The sequence below is a fragment of the Cygnus olor genome, chromosome 2 (genome assembly GCF_009769625.2).
Source record: "Cygnus olor isolate bCygOlo1 chromosome 2, bCygOlo1.pri.v2, whole genome shotgun sequence".
Taxonomy (NCBI): domain Eukaryota; kingdom Metazoa; phylum Chordata; class Aves; order Anseriformes; family Anatidae; genus Cygnus; species Cygnus olor.
Genome location: NC_049170.1, coordinates 158,699,216 through 158,722,173, shown reverse-complemented (window position 1 = coordinate 158,722,173; position 22,958 = coordinate 158,699,216). Strand labels below are relative to the sequence as shown.

The 22,958-nt window shown below is 51.4% G+C and overlaps 1 protein-coding gene across 10 annotated transcripts in view; it reads right to left on the bottom strand.

Annotated features, from left to right (window-relative positions):
- Window positions 1-22,958, bottom strand: part of ADGRB1 (adhesion G protein-coupled receptor B1) — a 260,482-nt gene that overhangs the window by 75,070 nt on the left and 162,454 nt on the right. For 7 of the 10 annotated variants that reach the window (XM_040547414.1, XM_040547418.1, XM_040547419.1 and 4 more), the window contains one exon: window positions 9,079-9,220. In XM_040547414.1, coding sequence (XP_040403348.1) covers window positions 9,079-9,220 — 142 coding nt within the window. The remainder of the gene's footprint in view (window positions 1-9,078; window positions 9,221-22,958) is intronic. The other 3 variants (XM_040547416.1, XM_040547421.1, XM_040547422.1) reach the window with 1 other exon arrangement.

Below are 22,958 nucleotides of genomic sequence, written 5' to 3'. Positions count from 1 at the left end.
GCTGAACCCAAAACCTTGAAGAAAAAGGTGTTTCCAGCTCGCTATCAATTCTCCGAGGCTTTCAGGAGCGAATTGGCTGGAGTTTGCCTCTGAAGAGGATAGGAATGGATTTCAGCTATTTAGCAGCTGATGGGATTTGTGGGCGTCACACAGATGCCGTTGTGGTGACAGTGACAGCTTTCTGCCAGCTACAGTCGGAAGAACCCACGGGATCGGGCATGATTTCCCCCCACCCAGTGCGATACTGGGTGGTTACTGGGGGCTGCTGGTGCCAACTCCCTCTGCACGGGGTGGTGCTGTCAAAGCAGGGCTCCAGGAGTCAGCTTCTGGCCCTGCCGCTCGTCTCATCCTCAGCTGAGCGACGGGAAAGTAAAACCATAACAGCCCCTGGATTTACACCAATTTGATATTATCTCCACCAACCTGATATAAACACGACCCAACTGGCCCCACCCGGGAAAGGGCTGACACGACTGACATATTTAAAAGAGCAGAAAGAGCAATTTGTCATGAAAAGTAAAAGCATCGGCTTACTTATGGGAAAAGAGCAAAGTCACTTTGCTTTCGTGGATTTATGGGATGCATTCCGCACATCCCTCTGGTTGGTAGGGCAGGTAGCTGGCGAGCCCTCGAGCTGCAGACCTCGTTTTGACCGACCGTCAACATCACGCCAGCTTCTCACTTAGACCGCCTTAACTTTCAGAGAGGAGTTTCAAGCTCGTGTGCCCATTTTTAGGAGCCTGACATTTGTTTTCTGTGCGTATTGACCATTTTCACGTGAAGATTGCCTTACTGACAAACTCTTGCCAGGGAATTTGTCCACTCAGCTGTCCATAGACAGCAAAGGTATTAAAGCACGAGCCTGTTGGAAACGGATTCAATTTTGGTTTAGATGAGCAGACGTTTGTTGCAAAATAATAATAACGACTTAATTTCCATGTCTCATCGCATGGCAGTTCAAGGGCAACCTAAGCCTTTAGGCAGGGCACAGCAGGGCTCAGTGGTGAAGCGGCTTGTCAAAATTACCTTAAAAAGGCTTTTCCAGGCAAAAACGCTATGGAGATGCGCGCGTGGCGAGTAAGAAAGGTAGGTAAAATGCTCAACGGTTCAACCAGCTCCTTTTGGGGCTCCAAACACGACGTGCTCAGCCCTGGAAGGGCTTTGAAAGGGAAGATGATCCCTCTTAGCACGAACGCGCTGGCTCCCACCCCTGCCGAGCCCATGAGACCTGCCTCCGTCACCCACTCGTTACCATTTTCAACCGAGCACCTTTGTGCTGTCTCCCACGCCGTCCTCTGCCTCGGGAGGAGCTCCCCCCGCAAAAAACACACCTAGAAAGCCACCCGGGGCTCTGTCTTTAATTCTCTCTAAAAGCCTGGCGGGTGCAGTGCCTACAGAAAGCTCCTGCCGGCGGCAGATGTGCCACGACTCGCTGCAGTGACTAATGCCCTCGCGCTGCTCACACGTGCCCCCACGCCCGCCTGCAGCCACGTGTCGCCTTTCCTTTTGCATTTCAGATGGAAGCTCTTTGGGATCGGGGTGGTTTTTTGGGATCGAGGAGCTTTGGGGTGGTTTTTCTGGCCCTCTCGGCACCGGGCAGCTCGCTGAAGTCATGCTCCATAGCTATGCCTCCTGGTGACACGGCAGTCCAAATAACTCATGATAAATATGAAATAATGTCAAGACAAGAGTTACAGCAGGCCAGATGCTTTGTCCAACCATGGGCAAACCCTTTGATTTCTCCAAATACGTCTCCTCACCCGTCCCAGCCTCCCCATCTGCCTCCGTCGCGCGTCTCCACCTCGCGGCCACCCGCCGCACCTCCGCCACGCTTCTCCCGCTCGCACAGCAAGAAGCAGACAAGCAGGTGAGCTGGCTTACAAATGACATGCAGAAGGGTGAGAAAAGGCCCAAGAAGCTCATTTCCCCCAGAACCATCCCCGACCTGTCCAACCAAACCCCGCTGACGGAGACTCCCAGTGCTCAGTTATTCCCTTGCTCCTGAATTAAACCTTTCTCACCGGCACTCGAGCCCGGTCCTCAGCTACCTTCCATCCATTAGGCTATTTCCCCCCTCCCCCTTGGTATTTTAACCCCGAGGGACAACTCTAAGCCTCTCGCAGGGCTCCCCTTGCCATCAACGTGCAGGTAGCACGCTTGGCACCATCCCCAAGCACACACAGACCCTGCCACGCTCGCGCATCGCACCGCTCCTGCCCCAACGCGGAGCATCCCCGAGAGACACCGCTCACCCCCCTCTGCACACCTTTCTGGCCCTGCACGGATCAAATCAGCAGAGGCTGAGCCCGAGAGCCGCTTTTTTCGAGCCCTTAGGAAACGGGAAAGTGGGAATTGGGAAGAGCCTGGTGTCCTGGCTTAAATCCACACCTCCTGTACCGGAGCGGTAAGCCGTGGCTGGGTAACGGGGCAGCTGCCACACTCGCTAAGCTGCCTTCGTGGCACCCGGCCATTAACCACCGCGGGCTCGGGATAAGCACCAACCCCCTCAGGAGCTCCTGGACACACGGTGCCCCAGATGCAGACGGGGAGCCTTTAATTTCAGCTGAAGACGAGGGACTAACCTCAGCCCTGCTCCTGGGGTCACCCGGCGAACGCCGGCGCCGGTCTCGCCTGTGCACCGAAGGGTGAATCGGGCGCAGTGTTACTCACGCTGAAGCAGCGAATCCCCCAGTGTTTTAAGCTCGCTGCCACTCGATCGTGTTCCTCTCCCACGTCCCCTTCAGATGAAGAGACACAGGGTGATGCAGCAGCATTCGCCTGCAGAAGAGTCCCTGCCAGGGCTGCGCCGAGCTCTTCTGGCTCTGGAGAGCTGCAGCCCCACCGCCGCCGCCGCCGCCGCTGCTGCTGCTGCTGCAATCCCACCTCCCGGAGTTTCGAGCTCAAGAGGCGAGCGAATCCACAAGCGTGGAGTGGAAACTCGGCGGAGGGAAGCCGTCGGCTGCGAATATCTCCTGAACCGCTCGGCGGATCGACAGACAGCCGAATGCGCAGACAGCCGCGAAGGAGGTGGGATGCGGGGATGACTGCTTATTATGCTGAGCCAAATCCTCCCATTATTACTTTGTGTGCTACCTGTCTTCTCCTAATGTATTCCGCTGTTGTCTCCCCTAGAAGCACTGCACCGGGAGGGATTTCCTATAACCCTCGTCTCCGTCTCCTCACTCGCATTTGCTCGCTTATTTGTGGATTCCCAAATTATCTGCACGCTCTGCAGCAATGGCAATCCCCAGCCACCTCTCCCCCCAAAACAGCAAACCCAGCGCTGCTCCCATCCCTGTTCCCTTTCCCCTGAAAACCCCACAAAAATCACACGCCCGCTGACTCCGGATCCTCTCCAAACTCCCTCGGGTTCGCCCGAATTCACTCTGCCATGGGCACCGATGGGCTTCAAGGCAGCAATGACAAAGCAAACGCTCCACGGCGGGGGGCTCACAAACCCGTTTGGATCACAAACCAGCCCCTCTGTTACGGGGCCAAGCTTGAAAAATAATGTTTTCCTTCTTGCTAGACAGTGGGTCGGCCCATTTGGCCACTGAAGGGCATCACACCCTATTTCCTAGTTGTATTATGGGAGAGCGGGAGGGGAAAAGCCGTCCGGTTCACGCTCTGTCCACTCCATGCTAAAAACACGTGGCCAAGCTCCCGATTTTAGTGATCAGAGCATCCCTGCCGAGCAAGGGAAAGAGCAGCGTGGAGCCTGTGACCTGCAGGAGCCCAGCTTGCTCCTCCGGGCTGCCACAGGCCCGGGGGGAAAGATCCCCCTGAGCAAACACCGAAACCTTCCCCAGAGTCAGCACAAAGCTGTCCCGAGACGGGCAGGAGCCCCAGCTGGATCTCCCATCACCTTTTTTGCCCTCTCCATGTCCGGATGGGGGGATCCAGTGGTAACAGCATGAATCTTCAGGAAATCTCAGCAAACATTTCCAGTTGGAGAGCTCGGCGGCAAGAGGAACCATCAGATCCCGAGAGACAGCCCGCGTGCAGCAGCATCCCTTAAGGGACGGGGCACAAACGGGCGATTTGGAGCTCGAAAACCCAAAAGCTCACAGCTCGGCAGTGCTCGTCCTGGCTAACGGGGTGAGCAGAGGTTGCTGCTGCTCCGCCAGGGGCACGTCGGCGCTGGGACCTTTCGGTGGCACCCCGCGGGCTGAGGGCACCGAGGCTGGGATGGCACCTGCCAGGGTGCTGCAGCTGGCGGAGAGGAAGCGGAAGGCAGTGAAGTGATTAGCCCAAGGTCATCATCTCATCTGCAGGCACGGGAACAGCTCGCAGCCCCGTGGCTCAGCCAGCACACCCGAACGAGCCCTTCACCCCCTGCGCAAACTGGCAGCGGTTCGGCACCTTAAGGATTCAAGCCTAGCAAAAGCGAGAACTTCCCTTCGACAGAAAAGCCCAACTTTTAAATCGAAGCGTTAACGTCACACGAGAAGCAGAATTATTCCTTACAACCATGGAAACAACTGGGAAGTTGAGCACTGGCTGTCCTCAAGGCACTCAGAAGGCTTCATTCCTATCCAAACTCCAAATCTCAGGTGCTAAACAACGGTAGAATATTAATATTAAAATACTAATCCCTAAATAAAGTGCTCCGGTCTTAGCTAAGGGAACCGCTGCCCTAATTTTCCATCAGAAGTGCTGCCAGCCCCTTCTGAGCAGCCAGCCTGACCTGGCCGAGATGCGCCCTGAGAGGCTCCTCGCCACGCGTTATTTCCCCAGGGTAAAAAGGATTTTTTCTCCTCTGCTGCACAGACAGCGTCGGGATGCTTTCAGTAAAATAAATAAATAAATAAATAAAAAGTAAACATTGTGAACTGAGAGAGGAGCTCGGGACTTGTTGTCCCCTCGTGTACGTACCCCGAAAGGTGCCTTGCCTTCACGCCAATGGGAGCTAACAGGGAACAAAGCCTCTGCTTTTCGGATTGCAGCAACCTGGGACGGGATCTCACCCCTTACACTCACCCACCTCGCCAGCACGCCTCCAAGTCAGCTCTACCGGTCAGCCTGCTCCAGCACACCCCACAAAACCACACGGGTGCTGCTCGGATCTTCCAGCTAACTGCTTGCATGTCGGTAAAGGGGTAAATGTGGTCACGGGGTCAAGATGCTCCAAAAATTCATCATGGACACACCAAAGTCAGCAGCCATACAAGTTTTTGCCACCAGTACCTTTCCACCTTTGCTAGCCCTAGAAATGAGGGCAGAGCTGACCAGCCTCTGCAGACCAGGCTGGGAGAAAGGAGGGGAGGAGAGGGCAGAGAGCTGTATTTGTGCCCTCCTACTACTCTAGGAGCTAAGCTTTAAAACTTACTTGACTTTACAGATCGTGAGCTGGTAGGCAGAAGAGGCAACACGAGTCAAAAAACACGAGTCAAACTCAGACAAGACAACCAAAGAGCGAAAGGCTGCCCTACAAATCCTCAGGTCCTGCTCTCTTCCCTTCCCATCACCAACAAATGGCCAGGACTGCCAAGAAATATTGAAAACCACCACCACGAGACTCTTAATCCGACTGACCATAGTTTGCAAAGTTTGAATACAGGGCTGTGTGATTTCCCTTTGGCCCTACCGTTCCCCTACCAAGCTGGGTATGGGGTAAAACCAAAATGAAAAGAAAGACCCCAAATCCCATCTGTGTTCCTCAGCTGAGAGGTTTGTTGTTTAATGACAGCAATCCAGCCAAAGCAGTGCCAGAAATAGCAGGGGCCATCGGAAATCAGACCCAGAGGAGGAGTCGAACTCAAACTCTAGCTTTTGGGCTGGGTCTGAACAGCTCCATCTCAGTTTAAGGATGTCTGTTTCCAAAACTGATTCCAAAACCAGCACTCCCAGCCCGTAGCTCCACTGAAATCAGGGAAAACTGCTTCCTTTCCCTGCTTCAAAAGCAACACCCAGGGAAATCCTGTCCTAGGAAAGACCGAATCGCCCGCCTGGGCAGCAACACTCATCCCCCCCAAACCTTCCCAGTTCCATCCTCACTGCAAAAAAAAAAAAAAAAAAAAAAAATGCTGTGCCCGTACCAGGGTTACAAATATTTCAACCTGCCAGGGCCAAAGACTCCAGAAGGGAGATTTATCGCAATAAATAATCTTGATGACACAGGAGGACGGAGCTTCTTGTCCCGAGAGCTCCCAAGGCACATGAAAAACTGCACTATAAATGTCAGCACCGCAGACACCACCGCTGACGAGATGCCACCTCTGGGGAAGACGGGCTTGCTCACAGACACTTGGTTAAAAAACCGAGGGTGGTACCATGGGGACATGGGTGAGCAACCCTCCAGAGCACCGACAAACCCTGGGCTTTACTTCGGGGGGGATTGGGAGGTAGCCGGGTCCCAGCTTTCCTCCCAGCATGGCCAAAGGACTCACTCTGCTGCTCCTGGGTTGACTCCAGGCTGGGAATAATGAGTTGTGAGACTGCAACCCAACCAGCAACTAGAGGAGTTGGAAAGAGGATGGAAGAAGCAATTTAAGGCCTAAACCCCATAGGACCCGTGGAGATGTTAGTTGCAGATGCAATAAAATAAAACATGAAAGGGGGAAGGAAGCAGCATCCTCCTGCAGCCAAGTCCACTCTCAGACGCAAAAATACTTGTACTTGGCAAAGGGCTAACATCAACCTTGTAGCACATAAACACCAAGAGCTGAGGGACTAGTAGTATTTAGCTACATCAAACTAACCTTTTCTTCTTCCTAGCTGCTTAGTTAATAAACAGCAAGCACCTTGTGAGCATAAAGTTAGTCCTCTGTTGCAGAAACTCCTGCTTTAGCCAAGCTACAGCCTCCTTTCCCACACTGCCCGGTCCTCTGTTCAACTCCAGGAGGAAGATCCGCAGAAAACCTTCCCCAGAAACTCAGCTGCACACCTGGGCTAGCCCTGCCTTAAAAGTATTCCTACGGAAGAAATTATGATGTAGTTTTTCCCAGGACCCAAACTCTCCCTGAATGTTGGTGGGACTGGGTCATTTGCAATGACAGCACGGAGCCCTCCCAGCGCGGGACGAGGCTCCCCCATCCATCCGCCATCCCCGTGGGCATCACAAGGTGCAGAGCCAGAAGCCGGGGTGCTGGAAGCTTGGGATGAAGGCTGAAGCCTTGCTGCTGTGATGACACGGAGCAGGGAGCTCCGGGAGGAGGGTCCCAGCTGGCTCCCCTGGGCTCAGCCAGGCCGCCCCAAGAAAATTTGGGGACTGCTCCTGGAAAGCACTAACCCAACGCATCACCTCCCTTCTGCGCTTGGTTTCACGCAGCCAGGAGACACCAAAAGAGCTACCCGAAGCAGAAAAAGGCTGCGGGGACACCAGCACCGATGCAACCAACTCCTTCCAGGTCCCTTCCACGCAGGGACGCGCTGCTCCTACCTTCGACCACAGCATCTCTGCGGCGATCCAAAGCTCGGTGCCTCGCACAAGAGGACCCCAAGAGCAGCTCTGGAGCCCCGGTTGGAGTGGCTGGGCCTGCACGGGGCCCGGGCAAACACAACCAACGCTGTGTCTTTAAAACCACTTCAGTGCAGATGTTGTTTCCATGGTAACTAGTGGACCAAATACATTAGTGTTTCTAATAATAAACCGAACCTTCATCTTGGAAAATGTGATCCCCCCCACCCCCCTTTACCACCATCACCCTGCCTTTCTTCCTCTCCCCTCCCCTTTCGCCGAATTAAGCCCGGCGTTTAACAAGCAAGGCATAATTAGTAAATAATTGCAAGGGCCCCGTAAGTCCCAGCGCCCGGGCAGATGGAGAAGAGGGAGGTGGAGGGAAGAGGGGGGGGAGCCTCGCTCCACAAACCCGGGAAAGTGTCCAAAAAGGGGATGAACTACTTTAAAAAAATAAATAAATAAATACTCAAAGTGCAAGGTAGCAGAGGGCAGCCACCCTGGCATCGCCCCGGGTGCCCTGGCAGCTGATTTGGGGTGCCAGCGCCCCGTGAGCATTTCGAGGAATCCCTCACTCCTCCGGAGGCTCCGGCATAGAAGCGGCACCGGCTGCGCTGTGCCGACAGTGGGTGAAACTTCACGGACCCCCCCAAAAACACATACACACACACCCCAGCCCCTGCAAACCCCCCGTATTCCTGCTGCGGGTCCCCCACCCCCCAAAAAAGAGAGAGCAACCCCGAATTTGGGAAAGGGATGTGATGAGATGGAGAGGGGCGATTCCCCCAAATGTGACACGTGTGAAGATGGAGTGGGGGGGGGACCACGGGAGCAAGGTGCTCGGCAGGGTTTGTGCCCCCCAACAGCAACAAGCACTCGCTTCAGCAGCGTTGTCTTTGAGCGAACAGCATGGGGACGATGAGGAGGGTGGGGAGGAAGGGGAGTAAAGGGAGGAAGGGGAGGAAGGGGAGGAAAAGAAGGAAGGGCAGGATGAGAAGTAAAGGGAGGAAGGGGAGGATGGGGAGGAAGAGGAGTAAAGGGAGGACCGGGAGGAAGGGGAGGATGAGGAGGAAGAGGAGGAAGGGGAGGAAGAGGAGAAAGAGAAGGAAGCGGTGGATGGGGAGGATGGGGAGTAAAGGGGAAGAAGGGGAGTAAAGGGGATGAAAGGGAGGAAGGGGAGGGCGAGGAGTAAAGGGAGGAAAGGGAGGATGGGGAGGAAGGGGAGGATGAGGAGTAAAGGGGAAGAAGGGGAGGACGGAGAGGAAGAGGTGGAAGGGGAGGATGGGGACGAAGGGGAGTAAAGGGAGGAAGGGGAGGATGGGGAGGAAGAGGAGTAAAGGGGAAGAAGGGGAGGATGGAGAGGAAGGGGAGGACGAGGAGGAAGGGGAGGAAGAGGAGGAAGGCGACACCGCCGCCGCAGCACCCCCAGCGTGTGTCGTCCCCCCCCCGCCCCGCCGCCCCCTCCCCATGCCGGCACCCGACCCGCACCGTCGCTGTGGGGACCACAAAGCCCCGGGGGTGCCGATGCCGGCCGTGACCACAGCAGGGCTGGCGTCTGTCCCCACTCCCCTCCCTGCCATTTCCAGCGGCCCCGGACCCTCCCCACCCTTTTATTTAACGCCCCCCACCCTCCGCCGCCCCGTGCCCCCCCCCCCCCCACCGCCCCGGCCGGCACTCACCATGTCGGGGCTGAGCTGGGCTAAGATGGCGAAGGCGGCGAGCCTGTCACACAGGCATTTGGTCCGGGAGGCGTCGAGCGGGACCGTTCGGCAGCCGCGCCAGGACCAGGCGCCGGGCGGGGAGGCGGAGGCGGAGGCTCTGCTGGAGGGAGGGGAAGGAAAGGACGGGGCGGCGGAGAGAGGGAGAGAGGCCGTCAGGGAGGGCGGCGGGGGGCATGGCGCCCGGGGGCGGCCGCGGTCCCCTCAGGCTCGCCCGCCCGCCGCCCGCCTTCTCCCTCCTCGTCCTCCTCCTGCTGGGGCCCGGCCGGGCATGGCGGAGGCCCCCGGCCCCCCCGAGCACGGGGATGGGCCTGGGGATGGGTGTGGGACTGAGAGTGGTGCTGGACCTGATTCTCGACCTGGTTCTGGTCCGGATCCTGACCCTAGTCTTGGTTCTGGACCTGGTCCTCAACCTGGTCCTGACCCTGGTTTTGGTCCTGACCCTGGTTCTGGTCCTGATCCTGGTCCTGACCCTGGTTCTGGTCCTGGTTTAGGACTTGGTCCTCAGCCTGGTGCCAGTCCTGGTCCTGATACTAACCCTGCTTCTGGACCTGGACCTTGTTCTGAACCTGGTTCTGGACCTGATCCTGGTCCTCGGCCCTGGTTCTGACCCCTCAAACTGGTCCTGGTCCTGACCCTAATCTTGGTCCTCAGCCTGCTTCTGCCCCTGGTTCTGGTTCTGGTTGTGATCCTAGTCCTTGACATGTTTTTGACCCTGTTTCTGGTCCTGATCCTGACCCTAATCCTGCTTCTGGACCTGGTCCTCAGCTTGGTTCTGGTCCTGATCCTGACCCTAATCTTGGTTGTGGACCTGGTCCTTGACCTGATTCTGGTCCTGGTTCTGGTCCTGGACCCGTTCCTAGTTCTGCCCCTGATCCTGGTACTGGTCTTGACCCTGGGCCTGGGCCTAATCCTGGTTCAGGACCTGGTCCTGACCCTGATCCTGGCCCTCAGCCTGGTCCTGGTCCTGACCCTGACCCTGTCCTACACAACCCATATATACCTCCCTAACCTATATCCCATATAGTCACATAACCCTGTAGCCCCGTCCCACACCCCTTACACCCCTCACTCCCCCCATAGCCCCATCCCACCCCCTATACACCCCCCCCTCACCCCAAATCCCCCGAGCAAATCCCCCAGGGGAGCACACCCCTTCCCCACACACCACCCCCACAACATGACCCCAAAACCTCCCTCCCTGGCAGTGGGGTCTGGGAAAGGGGTGCCAGGAGCTCCTCGCTGTGGCACCCAGCAGGGCTTTCAGCGGATGGGGAGCCACTGGGGGGACAATGTCCCTGCTTTTTGTGTAGGATTAAGAGGTTGGGATCCCGGCAGACAACCCAGGAACCCATCACGGGACATGGAGGCAGAGCAGAAGGGCCACACGCCCTCACCGGGGCAGCACGGGGTGAGATGTCCCTTCTCCACGTCCTCGGGGGAGAGGATGGGGGCGAGAACGCCAGCAGCGAGCTGAAGGCAGCTCCAGATGGAGCCGAGTTGCTCAGCAGCCCGAGGTGGCTCACAGATGGCCCAGACCTCAGGCCGCTGAGTCCAGCGGACCCGTCAGGAGCTGCTGAGAAGTTTTTGTAGGACCGAGCCTCCCTCTGCCTCCCTCAACCTCCCTGAAAGCAGGGAGAAAGGGCTGGGCACCAACAGCGACCAGCACACACTGAGGATTGCCAAAAATAAAAATAATAAATAAAAAAAAAAAGCCAAACGTGTTTTACTTCTAGGAGATCTGAGCAATGCGCAACCCAGAACAGTTTTTCTGGCACCTATGCAAAGCTTTTGGAATGTCCCAACCCTACTGCTTGTCCATCCGTGTCCCGACCCTACTGCTTGTCCATCCATCCATGTCCCGACCCTACTGCTTGTCCATCCACGTCCTGACCCTACTGCTTGTCCATCCACGTCCTGACCCTACTGCTTGCCCATCCATGTCCCGACCCTACTGCTTGTCCATCCACGTCCTGACCCTACTGCTTGTCCATCCATGTCCCAACCCTAGCATTCCAACCCTGACCCAGCGGCATTCCCTGGTCCCTTCCAGGCACCATCAGCAATTCACCAGCTCCCTTCTTGAAGGGACTGAGGGATCCACTTACAACCTCCGAGGGAATACGGCTTCTGAGCTCTCCCTGAGATGTGCCGGCCCTATTTCCACGAACCACACCACCAGTCAGTTGTTCTGTTTCTGCACTGCCACCGAGACAAACGCCTCATTTGTGGTGTGTGTAAATAATGACAAACGCTTAGACTCTCTCAACCAGTTGTGTATCCCCATACAAAGTGTTCATTTAGCTTGACGAAATCTTTCCGTAAGTTGATTGCTATTAATTTCTCCGTTTTAATGAGCGTGCTATTATTCAATTATAATCAGGATGTTACCCACAAGCCCCTCGTTTTAGGATCCTGCATCCCATGGGGTTTTTGCGCCTACGACAGATGTGAGCCGGGCGGCTCCGGGGCGAGGACGCACGCCTCTCTCCGGATTTGGAGAACTTCCCCTCTCCTCTCGCAGAAGAGCAATGACCCCCAATTAGCCTTAGCCTGCTCTTTCCAAGCCCTCGCATGCAAAATTGCTCAGACTTGTATCTCTTAAAAACGCCAGGCTTTATTAGATGATGTATAGCATGTTTTCTAGGAGCTGCTGTAATGAAAAGTATTTCATTAGCTTGGGCTGCGGATTAAGTAGCCAGGCTCTCTTCCAATTACAGAATATAGACGTTTATTGAAATTTCTGCATTATTATAAATAAATCTGTCGTTCCGAGCTAGTAACGAACCAATATCATTAGGATTTGTTTTCTGTTAGCATACACTAAATTTTCCTTTTTACTCACATTAACAATCCCGAACAATAAAATTCTTCCTTTTTTTTTTTTCCTCTTATCTGTTTCAAGCTTTTAATTTGTGTTGCTTGCTATCAATTTGTCCTTCCTCCATATCTCTACACCAGCTTTTACTTTCTCTCTAAGCCAGGCTGTTGGTTTTGTAGTTATTGGCTTGTCTTTGCTCTTTTTGTTTGTTTGTTTTCTTTGCGCATGTGCTTTTTAATGCTGCGGTCATCTTTTTCATTTATGGCTTTGCAGCTATCTGGAAAAGCATTTTTAAAAGGACTTCTTAACTTGTTCTCTTTAAACAGGCTTTCACAACAGAGAGACACCATTGAAGTTATCATTTCCACGCCAGATATGGGTGTTTTGACACTCACGCACACCCCATGCCACAAGCAATTTGGATTCTCTTGAAACGTGTGGACACAACTGCCTTCACATCACTTTCAATCCCGTAGCCCAGCTTTACTCATTTACCAGCTCTCAGAGTAGACTAGGACAGATCTGGGCCAAGCATCAGTGAAAGTAACCTCGTCCAAAAAAAAAAAAATAATCAAAAAGAGATCAGAAAGCCTACTGAAATGGGAAACCCCAGGGAAGGTATCAGAAAACAAATACCGCTCCCCAGATGCTGTGCCCCGTCTCACTCTCTCATGGCAGAAAAACTGAGAGCACAGCAGTGAGTGCAATATCAGAATAAAGTCTGTCCAAAGCCAAATCCACACTTGGCATGCTCTGATCCCCATTTCTAGGTGCTCAGGGAGAGCACATAGTGATATCTAGGAAACCAAACCAAGCAACAACAAACAAAAATGACAACAGAGAGAAAAAAAAAAAAACATTTTATCCTCCCCACACTTTGCTCAGGTCTGCTGCCTGCTTATTTATCCCATAGGATTCAAAGAAGTCGATTGGATCAAAGCCACTCGGGTTTTGTCACTTTAAAAGCTGCGATAAATCACACAAACAATGGGTGCTGTGGGAGGTGCTGAGTCAGAAATTCGGGGTAAATCATCTCTATCAACTATGCCGTTTAGTAGAAAATGAAAATCCAGCTCTCGTTAATTGATTATTGCAAAAAATTAAGCTGCTCAGGATATTCAAATGGCTGCTGCTCCAGAAGGGCATGTGCATCCCACTGGTTTTAAACTCAAAAGTAGAACTCGTCTCTCATCTTCCTCTTCCTCTTTGTGAGTCTGTTTAATTACCTGTTCTCTTTGCCCTGAAATCCTTTGGACAGGATTAATCTGGCAGGACAGAATAATGCTTTAGATGTTTTGAACTTTCATCAGCCTAACTTCTTAATTCAGCTTGTGTTTCTTCATCTTAAAATAAATTTCTTGTCCACGTGGTTGCTAACAAGCTCCTAAAAATACACGATTGAGTTGCAACTGGAAGGCTTCAAACTCACAGCTGTATCCAAACCTCATGAGTAATGCCAGCTGTGTGATTTTGGGGTGTCCCAGTTGTGCCTACGAAATGCTTGAGCCCATCTGGCAATACCTGCTGCACATGGCATATTTAATGCCTCCGAGAGAGATCTAACAGGATCTGTCCATAGTCCAGGGGATCACATCTGAAGGAGTTGCCTTCTTGTGGGGTGGGGATTGAGTTCTGCCCAGACAAGGGTGTGTAGGATCAGCCAGCAAGGCTTAGCAAAAGCCTCGTGCTTCACAGCAGATTTCAAATCGTAAGTGGTTTAATCACTGAAATGTGTAAAACAGAGATTGTTTGTGGGATCTGTTCAAGGGGATATTGCAGCTGCATGCAAAATGCCTTCATCATGGGCCTGATTAAAAGCTGCAGGAGAAATGGGGATTGTAACGAACAAGTCCTTAAAGGGAGGTTGGGTATTTGTGTGAGTTTGTGTGTATAGGTTTCAGCTGTACGTCAGCACCGAGCCTTCATTTTCTCAGCAAAACCATTGATTCTGCAGAAAAGTACACGGGGCTTGCAACGGAAAACCCCTGCTCACAGCTCAGTGGCAAAGAAAAGGAGCAGGATTTGAGTTATTCACAAATATTGAATACAGGTACACGAGTAAGGAAGCAGAATTATTTCCAGGCGGTCTCAAGAGGAGAGGGAAGAAAGAGGAGCTGTGCTAAAGGGAAAACGTGGGCAGAATATCAGAGAACAGTGTAGTCAGACTGATTACGAGCCAGTCAAAGAGGAATTGTAGAAATCCCCAAACCAGACTGTCGTAAAAAAAAAAAAAAAAAAAAAAAAAAAAAATTGTACTGGGAGGGTTAGCAGGAAACCTGACAAGTTTGTTCTGTCTCTGATGTCTGTGGTCAGATTTATCTCCGGTGTAATTTCAGTGACGTTCCACGAGTTAATGTTTCACCATATGTTACAACATGGCTATGAACATTATTTGAGCACTTGATGGGAAAAAGCAATTAAGCACTGTCTTGTAGATTTAAACAGGAGCTTAAGGACTTTCTGAAATGGAAATGCTTTTCTGAATAGGAATTTGCACAAGTGAAGAGGCTTTGTTGTAGGAAGAGGCATGGATCAGGAAGGGGGTTTAAAAACGGGGTATATATTTATGACATATATAATATAAAGGATCTCCAGAGGTTTCTTCCAACCTCAGTAATTCTCTGACTCTGTTACTTCTGGCTTCACATGGGCCGTCCCCCCCTTGCTAACCAGGCAGGTCATGCAAGCGCTTGGCGTGGGTCCAGCTGGCAGATTGATTATTAATTTGAAGAACCAGAGATGAAGTCAAAGTTAATCCTTTTTGAGGGATTCCCAAAAGCAATTTTCATTTCCAGCCAAAGGCTGCCCCAGAGTGCCTTTCAAACGCTCTGGCTCTACACAATAGCTCGGGACAAAAAAAATGTACAATCATTTTGCTGCAGCAAGTGTGGCACAGTCAGAGGTTCTGCAGGACCTCGGGGCTGGATTACAAAGTGAATGGATCCTGAGAACAAGGGACACGAAAGGGTTTGCACCTCTTGGAAAAGAAGGCAGGTTAGAAAGAGAATATATATAACTTCGATCTGCTGCTAAAACCGTTGTGAAAGGTCTCTTACGACACAGGTAAACACTGAAATAAATGAAACATTGAGCTAAAGATAGGCTAAAATCAATCTAAAACATGTCAGACTCTCAGGAAGTTTTGAACACTATCAGAGCCAAAGCAGTAATCATGATTTCGTTAGTTTAGGCCTTCCTAAAAACTGGATAAAAGCTGCAAAACCGTTTCACCAGGGTCATCCTATGATCGAAGACATTATTTTGCCTTTCATCAATCCACTAATTGAAAGCCAGGCTGAGCTCTCAGCGATGCTACTGAAAACCCTGCGAGACATCACATACATCCAACAAGTCAGGCTGGCTTTGCCGGAGTGGAACCCCTACTCCTAAAAAAAAAACGGTCTGAATTTCAAGCATAGCACCAGTTTGGTGACATCTGTGTAAAATCAAGTGTCATCAACCTCATTTAACTGATAAGGAAACTGAGGCACGCCGAAAAGATGTGAAGGGATGGAGTTGTGTTAAGAGGGCACTAACGGTGCTTCGAGTAAGCAGTCGCTCCTCAAACCACTGAGCCACGCTGAACTCTAAATCAATAAATGAAGAGTACAGCTGGTGGTTGGGTTCCCCAGTTTGTTTACTGAAAGCAAAAAAAAAGCAGCTTTCCAGAGCCACTCTTATCAGAAGTGGGAGCAGTCCTTCTTCCGTCCCATATAAAGGAGGTATAGATAGTAGGTAGGTAAGTAGGTAGGTAGATAGATAGGTAGGTAGGTAGATAGTTAAATAGATAAAAAGATAAAGAGATAAAGAATTATAGAGATAGATAGATAGATAGATAATCTGTCACTTATAGGTCCTTCATTTAAACACTATGACAAATCTGACTTCCCCTTCAAGCCCGACAGTTGAGTTTCTCCTACCACTGAAGGAAGAGAAGTTGCAATGACCCCTAAGTTGCATCCATGAATATGACCCCAAATGCTTTTGTTGAACCCAAGGGCTCTTCATCTTCTGGGAAACAAGCCCCAGCAGACGGGGATGGTGTGGTCATTGGGGTATGGACCAGGGCATTAATTTCATTTTCAGCTGCTGAGACCTCCTTATGAGTTTTGTGTGGCACTGATGCCCTTTTTCTCACCTCCACCCTGACAGCACAGACCTAGCACTAAACAAAACAATTCTCTGCCAGTAGGAAAGAATCAATAATCAGATTAACGACTATTTTTAAATAAATTCTTAAAAAAAAAAAAAAAAAAAAAAATTGAAAAAAGAAAAAAAAGAAACCTACTATTGATCCAGTTGCTTGATGCGAGGAAAATTAAACCAGAGTAGGAATATATATATATATATGCATATATATATATATGTGTATTTTTAGATGCCCCTAATAATAGATGGTTTCAGCTAATTCACTTCAGAACTGACACAAGGAAAATGGAGAGAGTGATGATTTAGGAAGAGATTCGGGATCTATGGATGACACGGGGTATTGGAGATTTTTCTCCAGGTCCTTCTCTTTTTGTGTGGGGAGGGAGGAGGGAAGGACAGGAAGAGAAAGTTGTAAGGAGGTTAAAAGCAAAGCATTTTCCCAGCTGTGAATTCGTAATCATGGCTAACTGAATCAGAGCATTTTGCAGGGGACAAGGTTACTTACTATCTGCAAATTAGCCCTTGGAAAAAAAAAAGAAAAGAAGAAGAAAGCCCATATGCAGCATCCAGTCTGAAGCCGTAATTAACATAAACAATGTTAAAACTCACAAAGAACTACATATTACCATTGAAATAAAGCATATGGCTGGCTAAATACCCGTAAGATTATCTGGAGATAATCTTTTCAGGCACCATAAATACAGCTGATGCTGAGCCGTAATGACTCTCATCAGAAGGCCGCACCATCCACACCGTTCTGCTGGAGGGTGGCCGGCAATTAACAGGCACTGTCCCCTTTTACATCCCCTCTCCACAGCCCCAAGGAAGGACTGAAATGTAGACGTGGTGTTTCTTGCACCGTTCCTTTTCCTCCTGCTTCAGTCTATGGAGATGTGTGGGGTGGGAGAGCAGGCCTCGACCGCTGGGCCTGTACCCTGTGATCACGACTTCATTAGGATCACAGAATCATTAAGGTTGGAAAAGCCCTCCAAGATCATCTGGTCCAAGTGCCCCCCTAGCACCAATGTCACCCACTAGACCATGGCCCTAAGCGCCAGGCCCAACCTCTCCTTTAACACCCCCAGGGACGGTGACTCCACCACCTCCCTGGGCAACCCGTCCCAATGCCTGACTGCTCTTTCTGAGAAGAAATGTCTCCTCATTTTCAACCTGAACCTCCCCAGGCACAACCTGAAGCCATTCCCTCTGGTCCTATCACTGGTTACCTGTGAGAAGAAGCCGACCTCCAGCTCCCCACAGGTTCCTTTTGGTAGTTGTAGAGAGCAATGAGGTCTCCCCTGAGCCTCCTCTTCTCCAGACACAACAACCCCAGTTCCCTCAGCCGCTCCTCATAGGACTTCCTTGCACTTCCCTGCCAAATGTCCCTGCCAAAGGCAGCCACAGGACAGACATCTCACCCAGACAGACCCCCAGAAGGACCAGTCTGCCCAGCGTGTCCCACCCAGTAACCCGCTGAACCATCCTCAGCACATGCCACAAGTGTCAAAGCTTTAATGCAGAAGACCCAATACCGTGGGCCATAGAGAAGATGTGAAGAAGCTGAAGTCACTGCGAGTGTTCTTGTTCCTTAACACGGAAACAAATGTGAAAACCCCTGTGAGGTGCCACAACATTCATGTTGCGGAGGAAACCAGTTGACTATCCGATCAGAACTGGGGAAACTCTCCTTCATAACCCCATCTTAAATGATTGTTTAAGAAATAGAAAATCTGATCCCTCCCACGGCATCACAGCTAGTCTTATACACAGCATCAGGAATTCAAGCCTGCAGTACCGTGCAGGTGTTTGTTGTAGAGCGTATTTGAAGTTTTTTTTTTTTTTTTTTTTCCTTGTGGATTTTCTGCTTTGAAAGGATGATATTTCCAAACTCTTCTGCAGAACCATGTGAAATAGAAACAGAAAAGCCTACAGTTCCCTATAATCCCGTGACTTCATGGCTTTAAGGAAAAAGAAATATTCATTCTCAGATTTAGCTAGCCTGCAAGCACTGGGATCATCAGGTCGCCTCACCTGCCAGTAACTGCAGAAGACAACCTTGGACTGCTTTCCACAGAAGTTAATATTTTGTCCCTCCAAGATTTTAACCTCTGCTCTTAAACTCATTATGGCTATCCAAAGCTAGAAGCCCAGGCCATGCCTCTGAGTCTTATTTTTGGGGCAAAGTTGCACATTGGAGCTCTCCTGCTGCAGCAGAATATCAGAACAATAGTCCTTTAGGTATTGGGGTCATCATGGGAAAAAGGTGACAACAGCAGGCAGTGTGAGAGTACTGTAACCAGAGTTTGGGACTTGCTGAAGCTGCCTTTCCTAAACAGAGGGAATTCCTGCTGTAATTTTGCAATGAAATGCTCGGCATGCTGCAGGCTTGTGGCTGGTTCCACAGGCAGTCCCATCGTGCTAGGAAGAATCAGGCTCAGCACACCGAAGTGATAAGCAACAGCCTTGTCATATGTACCAAAAACATTTCAGGGAAATCCTTGGAGAGACCAGGCGCCTTAGCTGAGCACATCCTTTACTACGCCTGGACGCCATGGTCCCACGTTCCAGTCTCATGGGAAAGGAGGCTTAGGAAGAACGGGGAAACAAGGCAACAGAGGCTTTTTCTGAGAGTGCCAGATGCTAAAGTAAATGTAAGACATTGCAGCCAGCAGTTAACAAGCTGGAAATGCTCCCTTTGGCTAGTCAAGGGTGTATAAATGCCTTCAGTGGAAAGGCAGTGAAAGCAATACAGACACCTGGCGAGAGAGATCTCACATCCACCTCCGTGCATGGCCAGGATGCCTCAGAAATGGTGGTGTCTGTGCCCTGCTTGCAGCCCAGCATTTTGTCTTAGATGACCCCAAAAGAGCCCCAAAGCACTCCAAGCTGCCCTGAGCCCCAGCCAGAGCAGAAGGCTGGCTGGCGTGGGGCGATGGACACAGCCATCGCTCCGTGGTTATCACACACAAGACCTTGGAAATGAGAGGGCAGCAGGCTTGCCTGTTTTAACAGCTGCTTGTCCACCTGGGGATTTTGAACATCGCTTTGCTGAATGCGACTGAAAGGGGAGAGGAAGACGAAAGCGTGTTATTAGCTCTGAACAAAGAGTCTGCAGATCCCAGCTCTGGTATGCATCCCCGCCACTTGCACTCTCTGGTTTTCAGCCTCCACTTCTCCAAAATGACCCCAGCAAGCTTGCCACTCTCCCCATCTTTTTGGGGCAAAGTCAGTGATGGAAAAACAACAAAAAAATTATGTCATCTACCTGTAAGCAGCACCTTGCAAGCCAGCAACCAAACAGTGCTGCAGAGATCCCAGCCCTGGCTCTAAGAGTACAGGATGCCCCAGAGCCAGGTCAGGAAGAGGGATGGCTTCCTGGCCACAAAAACACTAGCTCCAGGGTATGCTGCTTCTCAGAAGCCTAAATCAGAAAATTTTAATGGCTGAGTGCAGGGCTAGCGGATAAAGAGACAAAGAAAAATAAATCAGGCAGATGACAGAGGGGCTGGGAATAGGAGGAGGTAGCAGACGGTAAAAGAAATTAAATCAAGAAGCCAAATTAAGGTGCTGCAGGCAAAGATGAAGATGCTGGATTAAAGATTAACCGTAACCAAGAGGGAGATGCAGTCCTTTAAAGGTACAAATTACTTCAATGCACTTAGCAAAACCCACACAAATCTAAGAATAAAGTCCTCACAGATGCAAGTGGATCATGGTAACAGATGCATCTGGTCCTGGGAACTCTGGATAGCTTCACGTGCTTGTGTTTCCAGTCGAGAAAGGGGAATTAAAGGCAAAGCAAGGGCAAGCAGTCTACAAAAAGGAAGGTGCTTGCTGGCGTAGGGGAAAGGGTGTAAGAAGTCATCTGAGAAGGGTCTGGCACTGTGCAAACAAATCCTGAATCTGGGCAGGGGGGCTGCTGAGCCATTTGGGGCTCTGCTCAACTGATCATTTCTCGGTTCTTCCGCAAAAACTCAGAGGAATACTGGGTCAGCTCGAAGTGGAAGCACACCTTTCGTGCCTGCTTTTTTTTGCAGCTGAAAGCGAGGGAGCTCAGCAAACATCCCCGTCAAACTGCAAGCAGGGGAAGCAGGCCACCCTTCGGCGCCGCTGCTGGGCACGGGAGGTACCGGTCCCATCAAGACAAATTAAGCGTTTGCACCGTTTCACATCACTGCTCTGGAGTTGCTGGGAGAAAGGTCGCTTGTGCTTTGCCACATCCTTGTAGCACAAGCAGCTCACGTTTTGCAGTGGAGCATCCGAGACCCCGTTCCCGTGAGAGTAAGGGTGGAGGTGGAGGAAAAGGAGGGGTCGTGGGGTTAACTTTTTTAATACACTGAAGCGTTCTCATCATTTCTTTCAGCCACCCTAATAAGATTCTTCTGGGCAATAAAGACTGCTTAATGTCCATACAGATGACAATAAGAGCAGGTTATTTCTAGCTGGGTTGCCCTGTCTGTTACAATCCAATCCTTCTCCTGGGACAGACTTTGAGCCTCGCTGGAACAACTATCCTGTACAAACACCAAAATCAAAACTAAGACCTCCAGCTGTACATCAGTGAGCTCTGGATCAGGCCTAAAGAGCGATGAGGAGCTCAAAGGGCCAGCGGACAGCAAGAGGCACACACACACGTAGCGGGAAGGCTGAGTGGGTGCGAGCTCAGCAAGCAGCACCTCTTCTCCATCAGTGCTTTCCTCTGCTCCCTCCTTTCTCTGTGGCCTCCTTTCCCTCTGTGCTCTGCAAAAATGAGCATTTTGTGGAAGCTGAGCAGAGCTGACAGCCCCTTGAATGCTTGGAGTGCCTCCCTTGTTCCCAAGTCAAATTTCGGAAAGCAGCAGCTGCCTGTTCCTGAAGGTCGCTTGGATCCATCCTGGCTCAGTGGTGCTGCATCGCTGCTCATCGTTATTCTGCAGCTCTAGCCACCGTGGATGTCCTGCCACATTACATGCTAGTTTGTTACACGGTTTCGGGGGGAGTGGGATAAAGAAAATGCAAAGCGAAACGTAAAAACTGGTGGGATTTCTGGCTTAACCGACGTGGGTGTGCAAAGGAATCTACTCAAGGGTTTGCTTTGGATTTATTTATTTATTTATTTATTTTTTTAGGAGAGGAGGGAACCGCTGGGAAATAAAGACGATGCTAATGCAGGGAGGAGGCTGGTGCACTAATAAATGTTAATAAATAAATGCTGATACTTGAGATTGTGCTGCCCCTCTCCTCGAACAACCCATTCCCAGCTCCCCGGGCTGCCCATCAGATGGTTTCTCACCGAGGGTCGATGGTGACAGCTCCTGGGGGGGCAGAACCCGGCTCGATCAGAGGGCTGGAGTCTGCTTTACGTGGTCAGTGTTGTCAGGTCTGCCCCCACTCCTGCTCTCCCCTGCTGACGAATGTGGGCGCGAGCAAAGCATTTGCAAAGAGCAGGAGCAGGAGCAGGTGCTGAGTGGAGCAGCACGGGGCTGCTTGTGCTTTTCTCGGGAAAGCAGGTCACGGGGGAGGAGGGGCACTCGTTTCCCAGCTTTGCTGCTGCGAATGTATTTAACCAAAGCGACGCTGGCAACCAAACACGCTGCCGGCTCCTTTGGATTGCTATCCAAACCTTTTAAACCCACTCTCTGCTAATGAAAATGGCTTTCAGAGGTGCGGGGTGGTGGAAACCTCTCTCCTCCCAGCAGCATTGCTCCGTTAAGCTCTCTCCTCCCTCCTATCCGTCCTGCCTCCTCTCTCTCCATCTGGGCACCACGAAGGACAGAGCGCTCTCCAAGACACCCGGCCAGAGGATTTCATCTCACGCCTCCAGCAGCACCCCGTCCCCAGCCAGTTAACCTGCCCTAATCGGACAGCTGTTGCGGCATCTGTGCAAATTTGCACTGATTTTGTGTGCCGAAATGAAGCCGTGCTGCACAAAGAGGCTTTGGAGGACTCAAAGGGTATTCACCCGATGGGGAGTTTCCAACTTCCCACTTAGCAGCAGGACATGGAAATACTCCTCGGCTAATTAAATACCTGCCAATTACCAGGCAGTGCAAACGATGACCGTGCTGGTTAAAGTAATTTATACTGGAAAATGCCTGCGCTGTCCTGTCTGTGATTTGCAGCATCGGGGATGGTTTTTATGTAGAAATTATGTAGAAGAAGGCACAATCGGGGGGGTGAAGCATCCTTCCTTCCTGCCAGCCCATCCACCCCAATCTGCCCCCAAACCTGCTCCTAACACACACGCACACCGGTGCCAAATGCATCCATCACCGCTTTCTCCCTTGGCAGGCTGGGAGCTGAAGCCCAGCTTCTGCGCCTCCTGCAGCCCTGTGCAGACACCTTGGGCTCTGCAACGTCCTTGCGGAGAGCGAAGCAGCTCCTGCTCGCCAAAAACACCTCCCTGAAATACTCAGCCTTCTCGGCCATGGGGAGAGCAGGACTGGGGCTGTGCCTCCCGAGCTGGGCAGCTCAGAAATCCCGTATGACTTTTTCCCACTGTGACACCCGCTGAGATCTCAGGCTTTAAGCCAGTAACAGCAAAACACATTCAGACTTCCTGGGAGCTGCTTTCCGAAGGGAGGCACGGAGCATGGGACGAAGCCAGTGAGCATCACCACCGCAGATGAAATGCAAAATCCCCCCAGGAAGCTTTTCTCCTGTGTCGTGGCATTGCCAGGGTGCCAAGCTTGCACCTGGAGCCAGAAGCCTCAGGAGAAGATCAGCCCGGGCTTGCAGATAAGCAGGACGCCTGCTGCTGCTTCCCACCCTGATGGGAAGCTGGGGAGAGGGGAATATCCAGAGGAAAGGAGCAAGTGAGCATCAGCAATAGCAACAGGAGTTGCTCAGCTTTTCTCAAGGGAATTAGTGATGGAGATTTTGCAAAGAAGGA